The 16,670-nt window shown below is 36.3% G+C and overlaps 1 protein-coding gene across 6 annotated transcripts in view; it reads right to left on the bottom strand.

Moving 5' to 3' along the window:
• The window catches only part of trio (trio Rho guanine nucleotide exchange factor), a 2,234,512-nt gene that overhangs the window by 1,431,702 nt on the left and 786,140 nt on the right, over nt 1–16,670 (bottom strand). For all 6 annotated transcript variants that reach the window (XM_069828117.1, XM_069828118.1, XM_069828113.1 and 3 more), the window contains one exon: nt 16,280–16,402. In XM_069828117.1, coding sequence (XP_069684218.1) covers nt 16,280–16,402 — 123 coding nt within the window. The remainder of the gene's footprint in view (nt 1–16,279; nt 16,403–16,670) is intronic.

Genomic DNA, 16,670 nt, shown 5'->3' with positions numbered 1-16,670 from the left:
AAATAGGGATTTACACAAACGTGCTCTCATGAAGTTGAAAGAAGAAGGTGGAAAATGTGAGGAGGGTCATAGTTCTTCATCCGTGTTCCATGAAGAAATGTGGAAGAAAGTGACTCAAGTAGTCGATAAAATTGGTAAAATAATATCTGCGAAAATAACAAATATGTTGAAAAAATGGTGGATATTATAAATTTTGCAAGATTAGTGACAGTATTTCTGGAGATAAGGCTTCCTTTGAAGAACTAACAGAAGTTGAAAAAAATGTTGTACAGGATTTTACGTATGCCCCAGTTGTTTCAACAGACGTAGAAAGAAGCTTCTCCACATATAAGGCCATACTATCAGATAGACGACATTCGTTTTCTGTTCATAACTTACAAATGTCACTTGTTGTGCATTGTAACAATATTTGGAAGAAATCTGATAACGTATCACATGTGCATTAATAAATCACACTCATTGCAAAGAAAAGTAAAGACAAAAACAATTGTTCAAGTGCTTTTGCGAATAGAATATCGTGAACTCGTTACAAATAAACAGTGATTTTGTTTGTGTTCTATATGAAATCATACATGTAAAGTATGTATTATTTGTTTGGGATGAAATGGTTAATTAGTTTTGTAATTTTGAAATCTTATTAAAGTATCTGTAGGAAATTAATTGTAGAAACGTTAGAGAACTGTGTCATTTCTATTGTGTCGTCTATACGTCAACACATCGTGTACATGACCGTCGCTTGTACACAGGGAACACGCCGAGTAGCGTCGGAACCCTTGCTATGATGCCATTCTGTCAGTCATGTGCTCCGTCTGCACCGCTCTACACATCATTCATAAAGAAAGTGATATTCCAAACAAAGAGAGTATGACATGATAAGTTGGAATTTATATTGATGGTATCTTTAGCATTACACAAGTAATCAATAGACTAATCAAAACAATATTACAGTACAAAGCAGAGTTACCTAGGTACTGTATCTGTTTTAAGTGTAACTAATATTACATAACAAAACTCTTATCGCATTATGCTTTTAAGGTGATATTTGTGAGCAACTTCCTATCATCAGAATATTAAATTATTTTCTCGAAATCTGCTGAAGCTATAGAGCTGACATTTTTACAACACATGGACACGTATCTTTTGCTTATGATGTAATAGTAGTTGCTTTGTTAATTCATTTCCTTACAAACAATTTCCATGTGAATATTTTCAAAAATTTCAATACACTATCTTCAGTAATACATATATACTGTATATTAGATTTACGAAAACATTCTGTAAGGCTACTAAATAAATAGGCCTATACCTGAAAATTTCACTTTTCTATACAGAAAGTTGAGAAAATATTTCTTTTGAATAAAAAAAATCAAACTTGTGGAAAATGAGCATTAAAATTAAAACTTACATTCTTATAATACACTTATACTTCTCAGGCAAATCTAAAAATTAACATGGATACAGTTTTAATAAGTTCTCTTCCCATTATCTATTGAATCAGTGCTGGCCATCCCTGAATATAGCTCGACCAAGCGGCATATACCACCTCTTTCGTCTGTCTCTTTCCTTTCCGCTGTAAAGCGCTCAGGCTCTCCTGGGCTCTAAAGCGCGCGCTTGTTCCTGTGGGCATCAATTGACATGCCTGCTGTAGACCGTCTCCGAAGATTGTGAAAAGGACGACACTTATACCCCTTACATCCTGTATATAGTAAGTACGTAGGCAGCCGTAAGATGATAGCTGTAGTGTTCATTATTATGAAGATGCCATTTATTGTCCGTTGTATTTTATTTTATGGGATTTATTACTTCGTTTTATTCGTAAAATTGTTCTAACAAACACACGCAATTTGTAAGTTTGAACTTTTCCACATACATCCGCGAGACCTTTAATGAAAATCACTCCCATGGCATTACATATGACCATTTTATTTGATACCCATGTATTGTGGCTCCCTATCACCACGGCATGGCGCGTCCTCATGTTGCGGATAGAGGAGACGGCCTCCAGATATGGAGGGTAGCTGCGAATATATTGAATAAGCAGTCGTGGACAGCCGATAAGGGGTGGTCCTCCAGCTTGGGGGATGGGCGAAGGACTAACAACCCATCACCGTAAAAAAACAGCTTGTTACGAATCCCTACAATAAGCCTCGGAATAGGGCTGATTCTCTGGCACGACCACAGCAAAAGAATAAGGTTTTGAGATTTGGCACTTGGAACGTAACTAGTCTTTATAGAACAGGAGGGGTAACATTAGTAGCTAAAGAACTAGCTAGATATAGAATAGACTTCGTGGGAGTACAAGAGGTTAGGTTAGATGGGAATGGCATATCACAAATATGAGATTACTTGTTGTATTATGGGGAAGGAAACAATAATCACCAATTAGGAACAGGATTCTTTGTTCATAAAAGAATAAAATCAGCATTCCAGAAATGCATATAGAGTGTTAGTTGGGAGACCGGAGGGGAAAAGACCTTTAGGGAGGCCGAGACGTAGAAGGGAGGATAATATTAAAATGGATTTGAGGGAGGTGGGATATGATGATAGAGATTGGATTAATCTTGCACAGGATAGGGACCGATGACGGGCTTATGTGAGGGCGGCAATGAACCTTCGGGTTCCTTAAAAGCCATTTGTAAGTAAGTAATACTTCATATAACGAAAATATTCACAAAAAGTAACTCAAAACGGCTTTGTTCAACATGAATGTCATATGATAGGTCAGAAATCCTATACCAACATATCTGGCGTAAAATTGTCGAAGCTGAACATAGGCAACATAAAAGCTACGAAACACAAACCCAGCTTTTATACTCCCGTCGGAGGTTGACCCAAGTCTATTTTCGGCTCTTTCAACATGACAAAAGACTGACATACAGAGAGCTCGAGATAGACATATGACGTGGGGTTTCCACCGTCAAAGCTGCATTAAAAAGCTGCATAAACAACGGTCTACGTCAACTGACGATCAGTGTAATAAATACTTCGTCCGGTGAAGATATGCGACTGATTTTTTAACAGATTGTTTAACGACTCTGTATCAACTATGAGGTTAACTACTGTAGGTGGGATTGGTAAGAGGGAAATGGTATTTGACGAGATGAGTTCAAGGTTTCGCTGTGGAATTACCCGACATTCGCTTTATAGCTGGGGAAAACATCGGGAGAGAAAACACACCCAATCAAGTAACAGACTCAACCGGGACTCGAACCACGCAAAGTACAGGGACATCGTTTTATTTTTACTAACATTTCTAATATTAACTTGGCTATAAATTACCTTTGGATTAACGGTTAAGGATCGGAAACACCGTTTGCTACCTCTTCCACGACTGGAGTTCGATGATAATTTTTTTTATTTTATTGGGTTATTTTACGACGCTGTATCAACATCTAGGTTATTTAGCGTCTGAATGAAATGAAGGTGATAATGCCGGTGAAATGAGTCCGGGGTCCAGCACCGAAAGTTACCCAGCAGTTGCTCGTATTGGGTTGAGGGAAAATCCCGGAAAAAATCTCAACCAGGTAACTTGGCCCGGCCGGGATTCCAACCCGGGCCACCTGGTTTCGCGGCCAGACGCGCTGACCGTTACTCCACAGGTGTGGACTCGATGATAATGGCGTAAAATACAAACAAATCACTTTATTAGGTATAGGAGGGAAGAGAAGTAGCTCATCCATTTACGTAAACTAGGAAATATGCCATTTTGGGTTTGATAATTTTCATTACGTTTTTGTTTAATCAAAATGCAGTACAGTATTAACAATGAGTGTTTTTACTCACAAACTGAGCTATGCATTCGGACGTATTCATTATGCAGTGTATATTATACTATCTACAGCACATCAGCGTACACTATAAGAATGAAGTTAAATTGAAAAATAATCGTAATATGAATATTTAAATATATTTTTGAAAATGGTAGCCGTTCATTTCGATACAGGTTTCAGTTCTTTTGTGCATATTATCGCACTATAGACTATTGCACCTAATTCCAATTACCAGTTTCGTCCTTCGTACTAGTAATTCATGTTGAAATAATTCTGTACCTACTCTATAAAAGAGTACCTTACGTACTGTAAATTCAATCTTCATTTTTGCCCGATCCGAAAAGATAAAATTACTCAGACATGCTATCTACTGTCCGTCCAAGTGGTTATGTAGCAGGGTCGTAGAAAAGGGGAAAAATCACGTGACAGTTAATTACTTAAGAACGTCATTTTATTTAAGTCATTTTAAACAGTTGTATAATATTATGTATTATTATTATTATTATTATTATTATTACTATTATTAGAGCACAAGGGCGCTCAGAGCACAAGGGAATCAAGTCACAAAAATAAACTTTTCGAAAAATTAGACTTTTTCATAGACATTCTTAGCGCGGGCTTCCGGTGGATGATCAGCGCACTAACTGTTTTCGTATTCATAAACCAGTGTTAGCGATATGATATGATATGAATCCTGTACAGGTAATCAGTCGATAGCCGGGGCTAGTTTAGCACGCTCGTAGCGCGGGCTAGCTAAATGTCTATGCATAGCACCCAAAGTCGTTTATGTATAGTTAATTACCCATTAAAGGTGAGTGTGATTTTAAACATCTGCACCATTGCAAAGATTGTGAGGACATGATTCTGTCATGCTCTGAAAGTAGTCTTATCTAAGGTATGTACAGACGAAATATCTCCCAACTGACCAAAAATGGATGCTCTGAACGCCCCATATAATAATTATTATTATTACTAATAAGTAGTGTATTGTTATTAGTATACTATTATTATTATTACTATTATTATTATTATTATTATTATTATTATTATTATTATCTTGGTCTATCAAACGAAATTCCTTAATTGTCGCAACTGTTATAAAACCATAAGCGAATATTAAAGCTGTAGTTAAGGTGAACGAGTTTAACATACACTTTGTTATAAATATCACTTTTGTTTCTAATTAAATATATTATTCAAAGTGTCCAGAACGCCTCGTAAATCTAAGTGCGTGTATCCTAGGTTAAGTAAACCATTAACATAAGACAATACGGGTGCTATTCATAGACATTTCGCATCACGCGCTACGAGCGTACTAAGCTAGCCCCGGCTATCAACTGGTTACTTGTACAGAATTCAAATCATATCCTATCACTGACACTGGTTTATGAATACGAAAAACGCTGATCATCCACCGGAAGGCCGCGCTAAGAATGTCTATGAATACGGCCCTAAAAGTCGCATTTGCATTCAACATCCATATCCTACACGGGATTCGAACTTCAGAGCATGGCTGCCACGGAGAGATAGGATTGCTTCTTAGTTGTCACCGCCTAACTTACCCTATGAACGGAATGGTACAGAAAAGCCATCTGCATGTTTTTCACATTACGTGTTTATTTAATAATATGACCGCAATAAGGCAAATATAATTAACTTCTGAAAAAAATTCAGTTACAGCCGACAGAACAATTGCGTTATAAACGTTAATTAATATTCAATAGTTTCTATCGAAATATAACTCCATTCAACTCTTAAAGTTTTTCTTTCCTGCATAACCAAGGTGGTGTCGTTTTGTTTACATTATATATCAATATGTCAAACCAGAGTACTCAACAAGTTGGAGGACCTGATGCCTTACCTGATCACAGCAGTAAACAATCTGCAGAATCCGGTATTAAGTAACCCACTCTGAACGCACAAACAAATGTATGTTGTCTATAAAGCCACTTTGACGTTTAAAACCACGTGCTGGCAAGTCGCCTATTTTTGTTCCCGTAGCACAGAACCACTTGACCGGCGAGATACCGGTCCAAGACTGACGGCTTCCTACAGAACAGGCCATAAGCCCGGCCCCCTGATACTAAGCCGATGCACAGCTCAAACGAGGCGCTCAGCACTCTAGCGACATCTGCTAATTGTAAACGCAACTACCAGCAGGAAACCTCTATAGCTCCGATGGTAGAAAATCTAACGATATATTGAACGAAACACGTTGCCTCGCTTTATATTTTCAGGTCGACGATTATGATTCTAGTGTTTATAGTTTCCATATCCGACAGGGACAAGATTACTTTAATATTCTTTTGAACGAATCTTAAAATGATTAATTAAATCAGAAGGCAGTAAAACTCTTCTTGCGGATTTTCAAACTAGTAGATTTCAGCCGCAATAGTGGCGAAGGTACGAACGGATTAAGTCTGTTTTCTCTTTGTCTGTTTAGCCGAGAACATTATTTTATTCTTGTAAGTACATTTTTTTTCCAAACATAATATTTCTCTTTCTTATTCTGAGAAGGATAATGTGATGCTAAAACAACATAGGTCTCTCTTTTTATGGATTACCATTTTTTGATAGAGTTAGGGGATTCTGAACGAGTCGTTCATAATGAACGAATCATTGAACTGAACGAACAAATTATGATCCAGTAAACGAAATAAATCGATTTCCTTGTAAATCGAAAGTTCAGTCGATCGTCTTCTCGGTCCTCACTCGTTAAGAATCATTTTCTGAAATGAATCTTCCGAATCAAGCTTACTTCATCGGTTTTTTTTAACTTGGTTATTTAACGACGCTGTATCAACTAAGAGGTTGATAGGATTGGTGATAGCGAGATGATAGTTGGCGAAATGAGGCCGAGAATTCGCTATAGATTACCTAACATTTACCTTACGGTTGGGGAAAACCTCGGAAAAACCCAACCAGATAATCAGCCCAAGCGGGAATCGAACTCGCGCCCGAGTGCAAGTCCGGATCGGCAGGCAAGCGCCTTAACCGGCCGAGCTACGCCGGTGGCCTTACTTCATCGTTCTGTCATCTTAAATAGATAGGACGGTTAGACTTATTGATATGAGCCTATTGATTATACGATGCGTTTGAGTAAAGAAACTGTAATTTCTAATACTCGAATTAGCGCGTCTGATCGCGAGACCAAGTGGTCCGGGTTCGAATCTTGGTAGGGGCAAGTTACCTGGTTAAGGTTTTTTTCGGGGTTTTTCCTCAATCCAATATCAGCAACTGCTGGATAACTATCGGTGCTGGACCCCGGATTCATTTCACCGGCATTATCACCATTTCATTCAGGCGCTAAATAACCTGAGATGTTGATACAGGGTCGTAAAATAATCCTATATAAAAATGCGGATCTTTAGAGGTAGTTTATAACTCTTAGCTAGAGCGGCGAGATGGTATGAATGTTTCGACTGGGAAATGGTTCGATACCTGGTTCTTCCTTTCGTACTTTTTAAATTTCGAACTCCGATTCCAAGCAATTCTATAATATTCTACTGCGTGTTCAGTTCAAAGTGTGTCATGGCTCGCTGTATGCCGTCATGTGGCTAGCCGATGAACCTAGAGAATTCAATCTTCCTACACTTCCGCAGAGGCGTATTACCTAAATGCGATACCCACGGACTCTGAAAGTACGTACCGATACGTGCGATAACGCTGGTAGTGGCAGGAATGTGAACTGTTTGGAAACACGTACTGAGGTGAGTTTTTTTCTTACTGTCGGGATATGGCGAGAGGGTTAAGACGATTACTTAGTGCTGCTCATCGGAGTGACTACTAACGCGGAGAAATCGGAGATTACGAATAAAGCTCTCTACCGGTGATCTCCGATACTATCGTAGGTGGAAGAGGGAACATACGGAGGGATGCGGTGGTTCGGAGCGAAGAGAAGTTGGAGAGCTCAAGGACGACCGGCGCGTACGGACTGAGGGTAGTTGTGAGTGGAATTAAATGGCACAAAATCGTATATCCGTCGCATGGAAACTCTTCAGTTTAGTTGAAGATAATAATAAAGTCGCACGCTGTGAACTTTGTGGGCGAATTTACTCTAAGGGTGGAGGTACTTCGAATTTGTTAGAGCATTTGAAGCGATCGCACAATCGCGAACTTGAAGAAAGTAAGTAAGTAAATTTAACTGTTCAAAACATTTTTGAACTCTTTTAAAAAGCGTGTTTACTTTGATATATATATATATAAGTTCTAATAAATAATTTCGTGGTTTTGTGTGCAGACAGTAACAATGCGGATGAAAAACTGAAAAGCCGAAGAATTTCAGCAAAAAAGGACCCTCTAAATTGATCCAGCAATATTGTTACTAGATGAAACTCCAAACTTCATTGATGAGCCGCTTACTTGAAATGAAATATGAGTTGGTGATTGTGTTGCCAGAAATGCCAAACGCTCCTAAGACGCTTACAGGTCCGTATTTGGAAATCTCTATGGCGTGGACCAGGTTAGATAGATTCTCTGAGTAGGTCTAAATTTTAAAATGTAGGTATGTAAGTGTTTAGGCTAACATTAAGAGCCGCCGTTGCGGTACTCGTACTTGCTGTCAAAAATAAATTATTACCATTCAGATACACATTGACGGTTAATTAGTGATATCATCGTTTTCGAAGTTTTAAAATTACGGAAAACATTTGATACGATTTTTTAAACTGCTTTAGTGTTATTGTTCCAAAGGTCCACAGTCTAGAAAAAAAGTCTTGAAATTTCTATACAACGTAACTTTCGAGGCAATAAAAATCATACATACTGTAACTTATATGGAATATTTAAAAGGCAACTTGAGTTATTGGATTAAAATATTGAGTTTCATTCTTAAACTAAAGAAACGTGTGGTAATAATATAATTACAATTATCCTTAAGTTGATATCCGCTTATATTTTTTATTACAGAGGAAGAGTGACGCGTTTTAGACGAGGCAGTTCAAATACTGACACCCTTTAACACAATGATCACAATCCTGTCTGGTGAAGAATCTTAATAAATTATTTTGGACAGTAAACTTTAACCCACTGATACCACACGTTTCTTTTGTTCCATTCTGAAGCTCCGTTATATATTTTAAGTTAATCTAAACCGATTAGAATAATAATTGACAAAAATTATTTTGAATAAACGAGTGTTTCCAGGAAAATTATATATGTTTACATTAAATTATATATGTTTACATTAAATTATATATGTTTACATTAGCTTCTGCGTTAGTTTTCAGTTAATTTTAATGTTATTAATTTGATCAATGACATAAAACTTATATGTGCCTTTCCACATACAGTATGAATTTCAAAACTAGAAAAAAATCTGTCAGCTAACATAGTACATAGGTACAGTAAAAGGTAAAAAGGTAAAGGTATCCCCGTAACATGCCATGAAGGCACTTGGGGGGCATGGAGGTAGAGCCCCATGCTTTCCATGACCTCGGCACTAGAATGAGGTGGTGTGGTAGGCACCACGCTCTGACTGCCTTTTACCCCCGGGAAAGACGGCCGTTCTGAAAGTTTACAGTACTTCAAAAAAAAAAAAAAAAAAAAAAAAAAGCCGAAGAAAGAGAGAGAGAGGTAAATAAAAAAGAGAAAATAAACAACAAAAAATTACACACTTATTCTAAAAGATACGCGGACGTCATCGGAATCCAATCACTACCTCATCCGATTAAAGGAATGGTCTGCGGAAAGTGTATGTCTGCGCCGCAGCACATATACAACCTGCGCGGCATCAATCGGAGGTAACCGGAGGTCTCCGATTGAAAGCGTGCAAACAACCGCTCCGGAGAAAAACCTAATCATAAGCAGCACTACGATTACTTACGTATTTGTTGACATTAACTTGGACGGTCAACATGGACACGGAGCATTTGATTTGTGTTGTGGAATGTTGTGGTATGCAACGGATGATAACAAATACCCTGCGTATGACTTGCTAGCGCAAAACACAATTCGAAAGAGGTTATGGTAGCACACAGACCGCCATCTGTTGCTACGACGTTCAAGTTATACCGTACACGTTCTCAAGTTCAGATTGAACATAAAAGCTGAAACTCGCTTCAAATCGCTGACACACAACAGTGACGTCATGACACACTTTGAAATAAACACCCAGTAGTTGCTACTATTTAAAACGGAAATACGAAATCGATCGAAACATCATATCGATCAGAATGTCCCACATCTGTGGCTATAAAAGCTTCAATTCTGCCGGCGGTAATCATTCACGGTTCGAATCTCTGAAACTCGTAACACCAAAAGTGAAAGGTAGCAACAGTGAAGAATTTAATATAAGATGGTTCAGCAATCAGAATACGTCGAAATGGCCCCACTCAAATCGGGATTTCGTCGATCTCAGGTATCTTAGACCATTTAGGGTCTGTCACAGTCTGAATCCAACGTTTTTTTTTTTTTTTTGGTCTATCCAGGTTGTGACGTTCTCATGGTAGTGTCAGTAGGAGTGATACATTATGTTAAAACTCTGTTCTTTAAAGAAATCTTCTTATTATATGTTCGTTGTTTATTCCGAATGAAACAAACCAAATAAACTAATTTGAGGGATTACATATAGGTTGCGTATTAAGATATATTACAGGAACTATAAGAAGAGTAAATGACTCGACAAAACACGAAGGGTGGTATTCATAGACATTTCGCAGCACGCGCTACGAGCGTACTAAGCTAGCCCTGGCTAACCACTGGTTACTAGTACAGAATTCAAATCATATCCTATCGCTAACACTGGTTTATGAATACGAAAAACGCTGATCATCCACGGGAAACCCGCGCTAAAAATGTCTATGAATACGGCCCTATATGATAATAAACGTATCTAAGAAAAACTTGGAAAGCCTAAATAAAGTAAACAATTAATATAAGAGATTGACTGTACATGTTTAACATAAAATTATAGCACGAAGACTAAAATTCGATACATTCATGTGACGATTTCAGTGAACCCTTCATTCCACCTAAGAAACCATTAAATACTTCCTATATCTCGACTGCTATTTGAGCGGCCTAAACAAAAATGAACGGCTTAAGACAGAGATTCTGTAGGATAAGCTGCTCTTTGATTGAAGAAAAAACCAGATGTATAGACTATATGAGATTCTCTTTATCCTTTTGTTTCTATACTTCATTTTATTATGTCCTTAGTTTGGATTCATGATTAAGATAATACTCAAAATATTCACCTGTTTGCCTGTTCACAAAATAAAAACATAGACAATACCCTAGATCATATATATCCAGATTGTTCATCCCTATGTTAAAATCGGTAGCACTTTGTAGAGAACAACCGCCAGGATCGCCACTCATCCACCATAAACGAATACTAGATGGCAGTACAGTCGCTAATACAATTCAAATGGGAGCATAGTAAACCAGACAAAAGCCTATAAAACCGAGTAATCTGGATATGATCTAGGACAATACATAATACACATATACAGTAGACACAACCATATACAATACTTTCAGTAGCGTACATAATTCAACACCACGTGAGACTGAAGGACTAGAAGTTATGAACATCATCTCAAATCACCAAATAGCAATTATTAACAATGTTACATATATCACACTGAATGTCCCGGGATCGTGAAATGTCAGAAAATTAAATCGCGAAATAATTTCATTATGATGAAATTCCATAGCACAAAAACAATTATGTTAATATGATCCTATTAAAAAGATATCGACTAAGACATTATCAAAATTTATATTGGATTCGATACCTAAGGAAATATAGTATAAAAAATTGGTAGTCAAAATAAGACAAGGTTAGAAGGGACAAAAGCAGCCATAAATTTCAGAAATGTAGAAAGAAAACAGTGAATCAACAGACAGTAATTGAACTTGAAATCCAGCATACCACGACAAATGTTAGAACCCGAAATAGACTGCTTTAATTCTATTACTTAGGAACAGAATTATCAGTGACTGCCACACACAATAATGTAGTATGTATTCGTCGATCAGTTTTCCCTAAGTTCTTCTGACCAGTGACGTATGTGGCATGTTATAAACTTATAGTGCAACATTCTTTAAATGATTTACACCACTCTACAACTACTGAATGAGACAAACATTTTTCTTGGAACTATGCTAGAAGTTTTCTATACATTTCAGAACCACAAGTTCCTTCCACACTGAAGAAAGTGATTATATTTTTCTTTGCAACAGCATTCGAAACATGTTTGTTTTCTCGTCCAAATTTTGGAAGAAACAAGAGACGGGTAATGGAAAAATAAAAACCTCTATAATAGACAAAGCCATCTATAATTACCAATTATATTATAATTCAAGAAAGAAAATGAAGTCCCGATCAAATCTGAACAGCCCACGTACGTACAGTTGCATTACAATGATTCTTTATATAATCTTAGATATCAAATAATTTAATTTATATATCTTATCACCATTCGTGAGCTGCCACAAGGGACAAAGAGTACTTAACCATAGAAATTTTTACAAGTTCATGAAAAACCATTATTTTGTTTTAACAAAGAAATTCCTACAAGTACATAACTGCAAATATTTTTTTTTTTTTTTAGATTAGTGAAAATATACCTATTTTTAGAAAGATAAGTGTTACAAAAAAGTAAAGAATGCTACTGAACTTAGTTTGATTTCGAATATAGGTGATTCTTCAGGAAAGCAATTGATCCTTTCAATGCAGCTAAGGTTACAATCGGAATAATAGATGTAGGTATTCCAAGCCTCTTAAACACATCTTTCATGAAGAGAGTAGAGGTACCTCTTGCTCCAATCAGAAGTCCGATTACTTCAAGCTCTTTTAGCTGGTATTTTTTGAGGTAATATGGAATGGTAGGATTGTAGATATTCTTTTTTTCATTATCCACTTCTGCTGGCTGTTCCTCATCCGTTTCGAAATGCACAGTGGGATCAATTATGTATCCAGATCTTGTAGACTCCTTGAAAGCTATTATATCTATGTGCCGTGTACTGCCAGTGACGGAGAGACCATGTACTTCTTCAAAGGTGTTGTAATCGGCATGTTTAAGGGCAGTGGCTATAATTGATCGTACTTGGTGGTGTCTAGCATTTCGCAGAGCTTCGCCGTGCGGACAGGATCCCAGGACGTGTGCAAGAGTTTCAACCTCGTTGTGACAACGGTTGTCCTGAGATCTTCCTGGCACAGCACGTACTGCAGCAACATTTCCAACCATTTTAATGCCATCGCGCCATTCGCTGTTGGAGAGTCCTTCGTGTTTACAAATCCATTTGTTGGCACCAGGATATTGTTTAAATAAAACTACGCTTTTCCCTTTCTGTGGATGACGACACCAAATATCAAATTCTCTGTTCCTCAGAAGGTTGCGAATCTTTGTAACATTTAAGAAATGTTCATTCTTATGAAATAAGGCATCTTCTGGAACAATGTTCAGAGATTGGGCACATCTAATACTCTCCTCATGAATCTGAATCTACTGTACTGTGAAAGTTAATGTATTCACTGAAAAATCTTAGAAATATCACTGAATTGTCTTACAAGGACTATGACTACATAAATTTCTAATTAATGTATATTTTTAAAAACTGAGTGCCATAAAGTTACGAAATTTTCCTCCTGATCTCTAAGCATTCAACTACATTTTTCTAGAACTATGAATAATTCAAACGATAACACAAATGCTGCAACAAAAATTTTCAAGTCATAAATAATAAATGTCATCAACATTCTCAAGATAAATGTATGTACACGTTAGTTTTTAATAACATTAAAATATTCTGATACCAAACAAATAAACCTATTATCCATCCATTGATAAGAGAAGTTAATCTTTTTTCGTAATTTAGAATGAATTATTTCACAAAAATTGAAATTCTTTTTAACAGTAATCCTAACAGTCTGCTATTTGTTAGAGCCCAGAAATTCTGTTTTGATCATATCTAGGGACACCATAAAATGGTGAATAAAATAGGTAGGGCCTACATAAAATAAAACCACTGTATTTCATGAAAAAAGTCGTTATTTAAAAATGTAAACCGTGAAGAAAAAGTTTAATCTCAAACATGTAAATCACTTTAAAAAATATTGTAATAAAACATTCATTCCTCTACAAGCTTTCCCGGTATTAATAAGGCCAGTTAAGGTAGATTCACAATAAACTGGGTACGGGAACGAGAACGGGAACAGAAATAATGTTAAAATGTATTTAAACGTGAGCATTCACAATAGTTAATTGTAAATGTTCACATTTAAATACATTTATTTACCAATATTTCCGTTCTCGTTCTCGTTTCCGTTGCCGGTTTATTGTGAACCAACCTTTACACACTAGATGGAGGAAAGTGTCATGTGAATATCAAAAGCATTAGGTCTATGTTCATTTGCACAATATGCAGGGCCAGCTTTAAACCAATTAGACCTATTTATTCCAATTGTGCCGCACATCTAAGGCGCCTTGCACCTAAGGATCTAAAATAGGAAAATGCGGAGCAGACCTGGAAGTCGTACTGACAGATGTCAAGCTAGAATAGGAAATAAAATTAAATGAATAAACTATAAAAGTGGCTGATACAGATGGTTACACGTTTCGTGACGAAATTGAGGCACTGCAGCCAATTCTGCCAGTAGGTTAAAAACCCCATGAAAAGCTTAAGTTCCTTGCTTGCAACAATAGGTATGCTGCATTTCCAAATTTATTTATTGCCTATTGGATTTTCCTAACACTCCCAGTGGCTATGGCACCGAGAAAAGGAGTTTTCCCGCACTTAAACAGATCAAAATCATTAATTCAGCAGGCACATAAGTTGTGGTACACCATAACTAATATAAATGTTGATGATAAATAAATATCTATCTATATCTATCTAATTCAGCAGGAACGTATAAACAGATTGGTAATTATGTCCAATGAATGTGAAATCAGCATGAATTTAAACTTAGACAAAATCAAAAAAAGAAAGAAAGATCAATTTTTCACATTCAAGACAATAGTAATATACCTTTATACTTTCTATCGATATTAAATAATATGTGATTAGTTGCAGGAAATGGGACCTAAAGTCGGATTTTTAATTTTTTTGTCCTTTGTGGTTTCAAAAAGAGGATGAAATACTGAACATTTAAAAAACAAAATTCATGGTTCTAGGTGCTATAGTTTTTAATATATTACTTGTTGAATGTTGATATTACATTATGTACTTTTCGAGAAAAATGCATTTGTTTTCTTAGCAACTATAAGAAAGATTTAGGTATTTAAGAAGCAACGTGTAAAACTACATCCTAGTTTAGTATGTAAAAAAGCCTACAGGTAACGCAAGATGTCAAAACATAGAAATGCAGTTTTTACACCGCAAATTCGTTACCGGTATTTTGTTCTCCTGTAAAATTTCCTTTCACGACTTTAGGTCCCCTTTCGCGCAACAAGTCACATATTTAGAATTAATATAAACAAAATTTATAAATTATTTTCTAATATTGATGTTCTTAATTTTTCTATATTTTCATTAAATCATTTCGCAGGCGATTTTCTAACTATTTCAATGTTATTTTGTTTCTTTACTTGTATGCTTTCTTTCCATTAAATTACATGCACTTTCTAAATACATATTTTGATCAATTTTCAATATATAATATAGATATAAGTCTATAATAAATTTTTATTTGCCTGCATAGATTCTGCAGGTCTTGTCTGTGAACATGGGCCCTTCGAATAATGTTTCCAATTGGGCCCTGAAACTCCTAAGGCTGGCCCTGACACGATGACAGGACAGTTGGCTGTCGAATTATCAAAATGCCTTATGCTTTAGTCTTCATTGCGTATTTTTGCTGAACATGTGATAAATATCTTTTACACATTTCTTCTTATTCTATTAGCACAGTCTGAGTTTTGAGGGTGCTAGAAACAATAGACTGTGACGGTACTATTTTGCATTGCCTGTAATGAGGCGATATTAGCGATCCTAGTGGTGAGCAACTACCTAATGTTTGCATATTTACTACGTATTGAGCTTTGGGACTGTATATACTATACTGTGGTATTAGTGCATTGCATATGCACGACACAGATTTTAATTTTTCGCAGCTGAGCAGCTATGCTTTAGACATGAATAAAAACAAACCTATTTTCGTACTTATTTTGAATGTTTCTTTGTAGAAAACGGAATAATGAAATTTCGTATGTGATGAATCTGTAATTAAGTGATATTCTTTTAAAAAATCGCGTTTAACGTAAAAAAATTGCCAAATTCGCCCAAAAAAAAAGGGAAAAAGAGTAACATTTGCGACAAATCGCGATCGTAAAATAGGTCCACAGAACGAGAAGAGTCTCGTTCATACCTATAACAATTTTAACTCTGTGACTCAATTAGCAGAAATTCGGGAAAAAATCATTAGTGAAAATCGGATGTCCCTAACAATATCGTATTAATATGAATAATTGTTCACATTTTATGTCACGAAACATTCAGTAAAATAACTACCAATACCATAAACACCGTGAATTACAAAAAAATGAAAAATGAACTGAGCTGACCTGTGCGACGTTCTCGAAGTGCTCATGGCTCTTCTGGTATACCAGCGCTTTCTGAAGATTCCTTCCAATCCCAACGTTCTTTCTCAGGAACACTTCACCGTGGTTAGCCAGCCAATCCAACACCTGAAACAAGAAATAACATATAAGCCATGCTTTTTTGCATACAGTCATCAATTACATAATCTCATACATATCAACAGATGAAGGAAGTATTCTTGCCTTTCCTAAGCAATGGAACTATATGTCAAAACACTCAGTACAAATTTCCTTCAGTTTTTTCGGTTTCACACATTAGAATTGCTAACTCAGTACAACTCCAGCATTAATCATTATTAGGGGGGTGGATGTTGATGACCTAAAATCTACTTAAAATGATCAATAGAACCCCTTA

The sequence above is a fragment of the Periplaneta americana genome, chromosome 6 (genome assembly GCF_040183065.1).
Source record: "Periplaneta americana isolate PAMFEO1 chromosome 6, P.americana_PAMFEO1_priV1, whole genome shotgun sequence".
NCBI classification, from domain to species: Eukaryota; Metazoa; Arthropoda; class Insecta; order Blattodea; family Blattidae; genus Periplaneta; species Periplaneta americana.
Note: the sequence above shows the minus strand (reverse complement) of the source record. Positions and strands in the feature narration are given on the sequence as shown.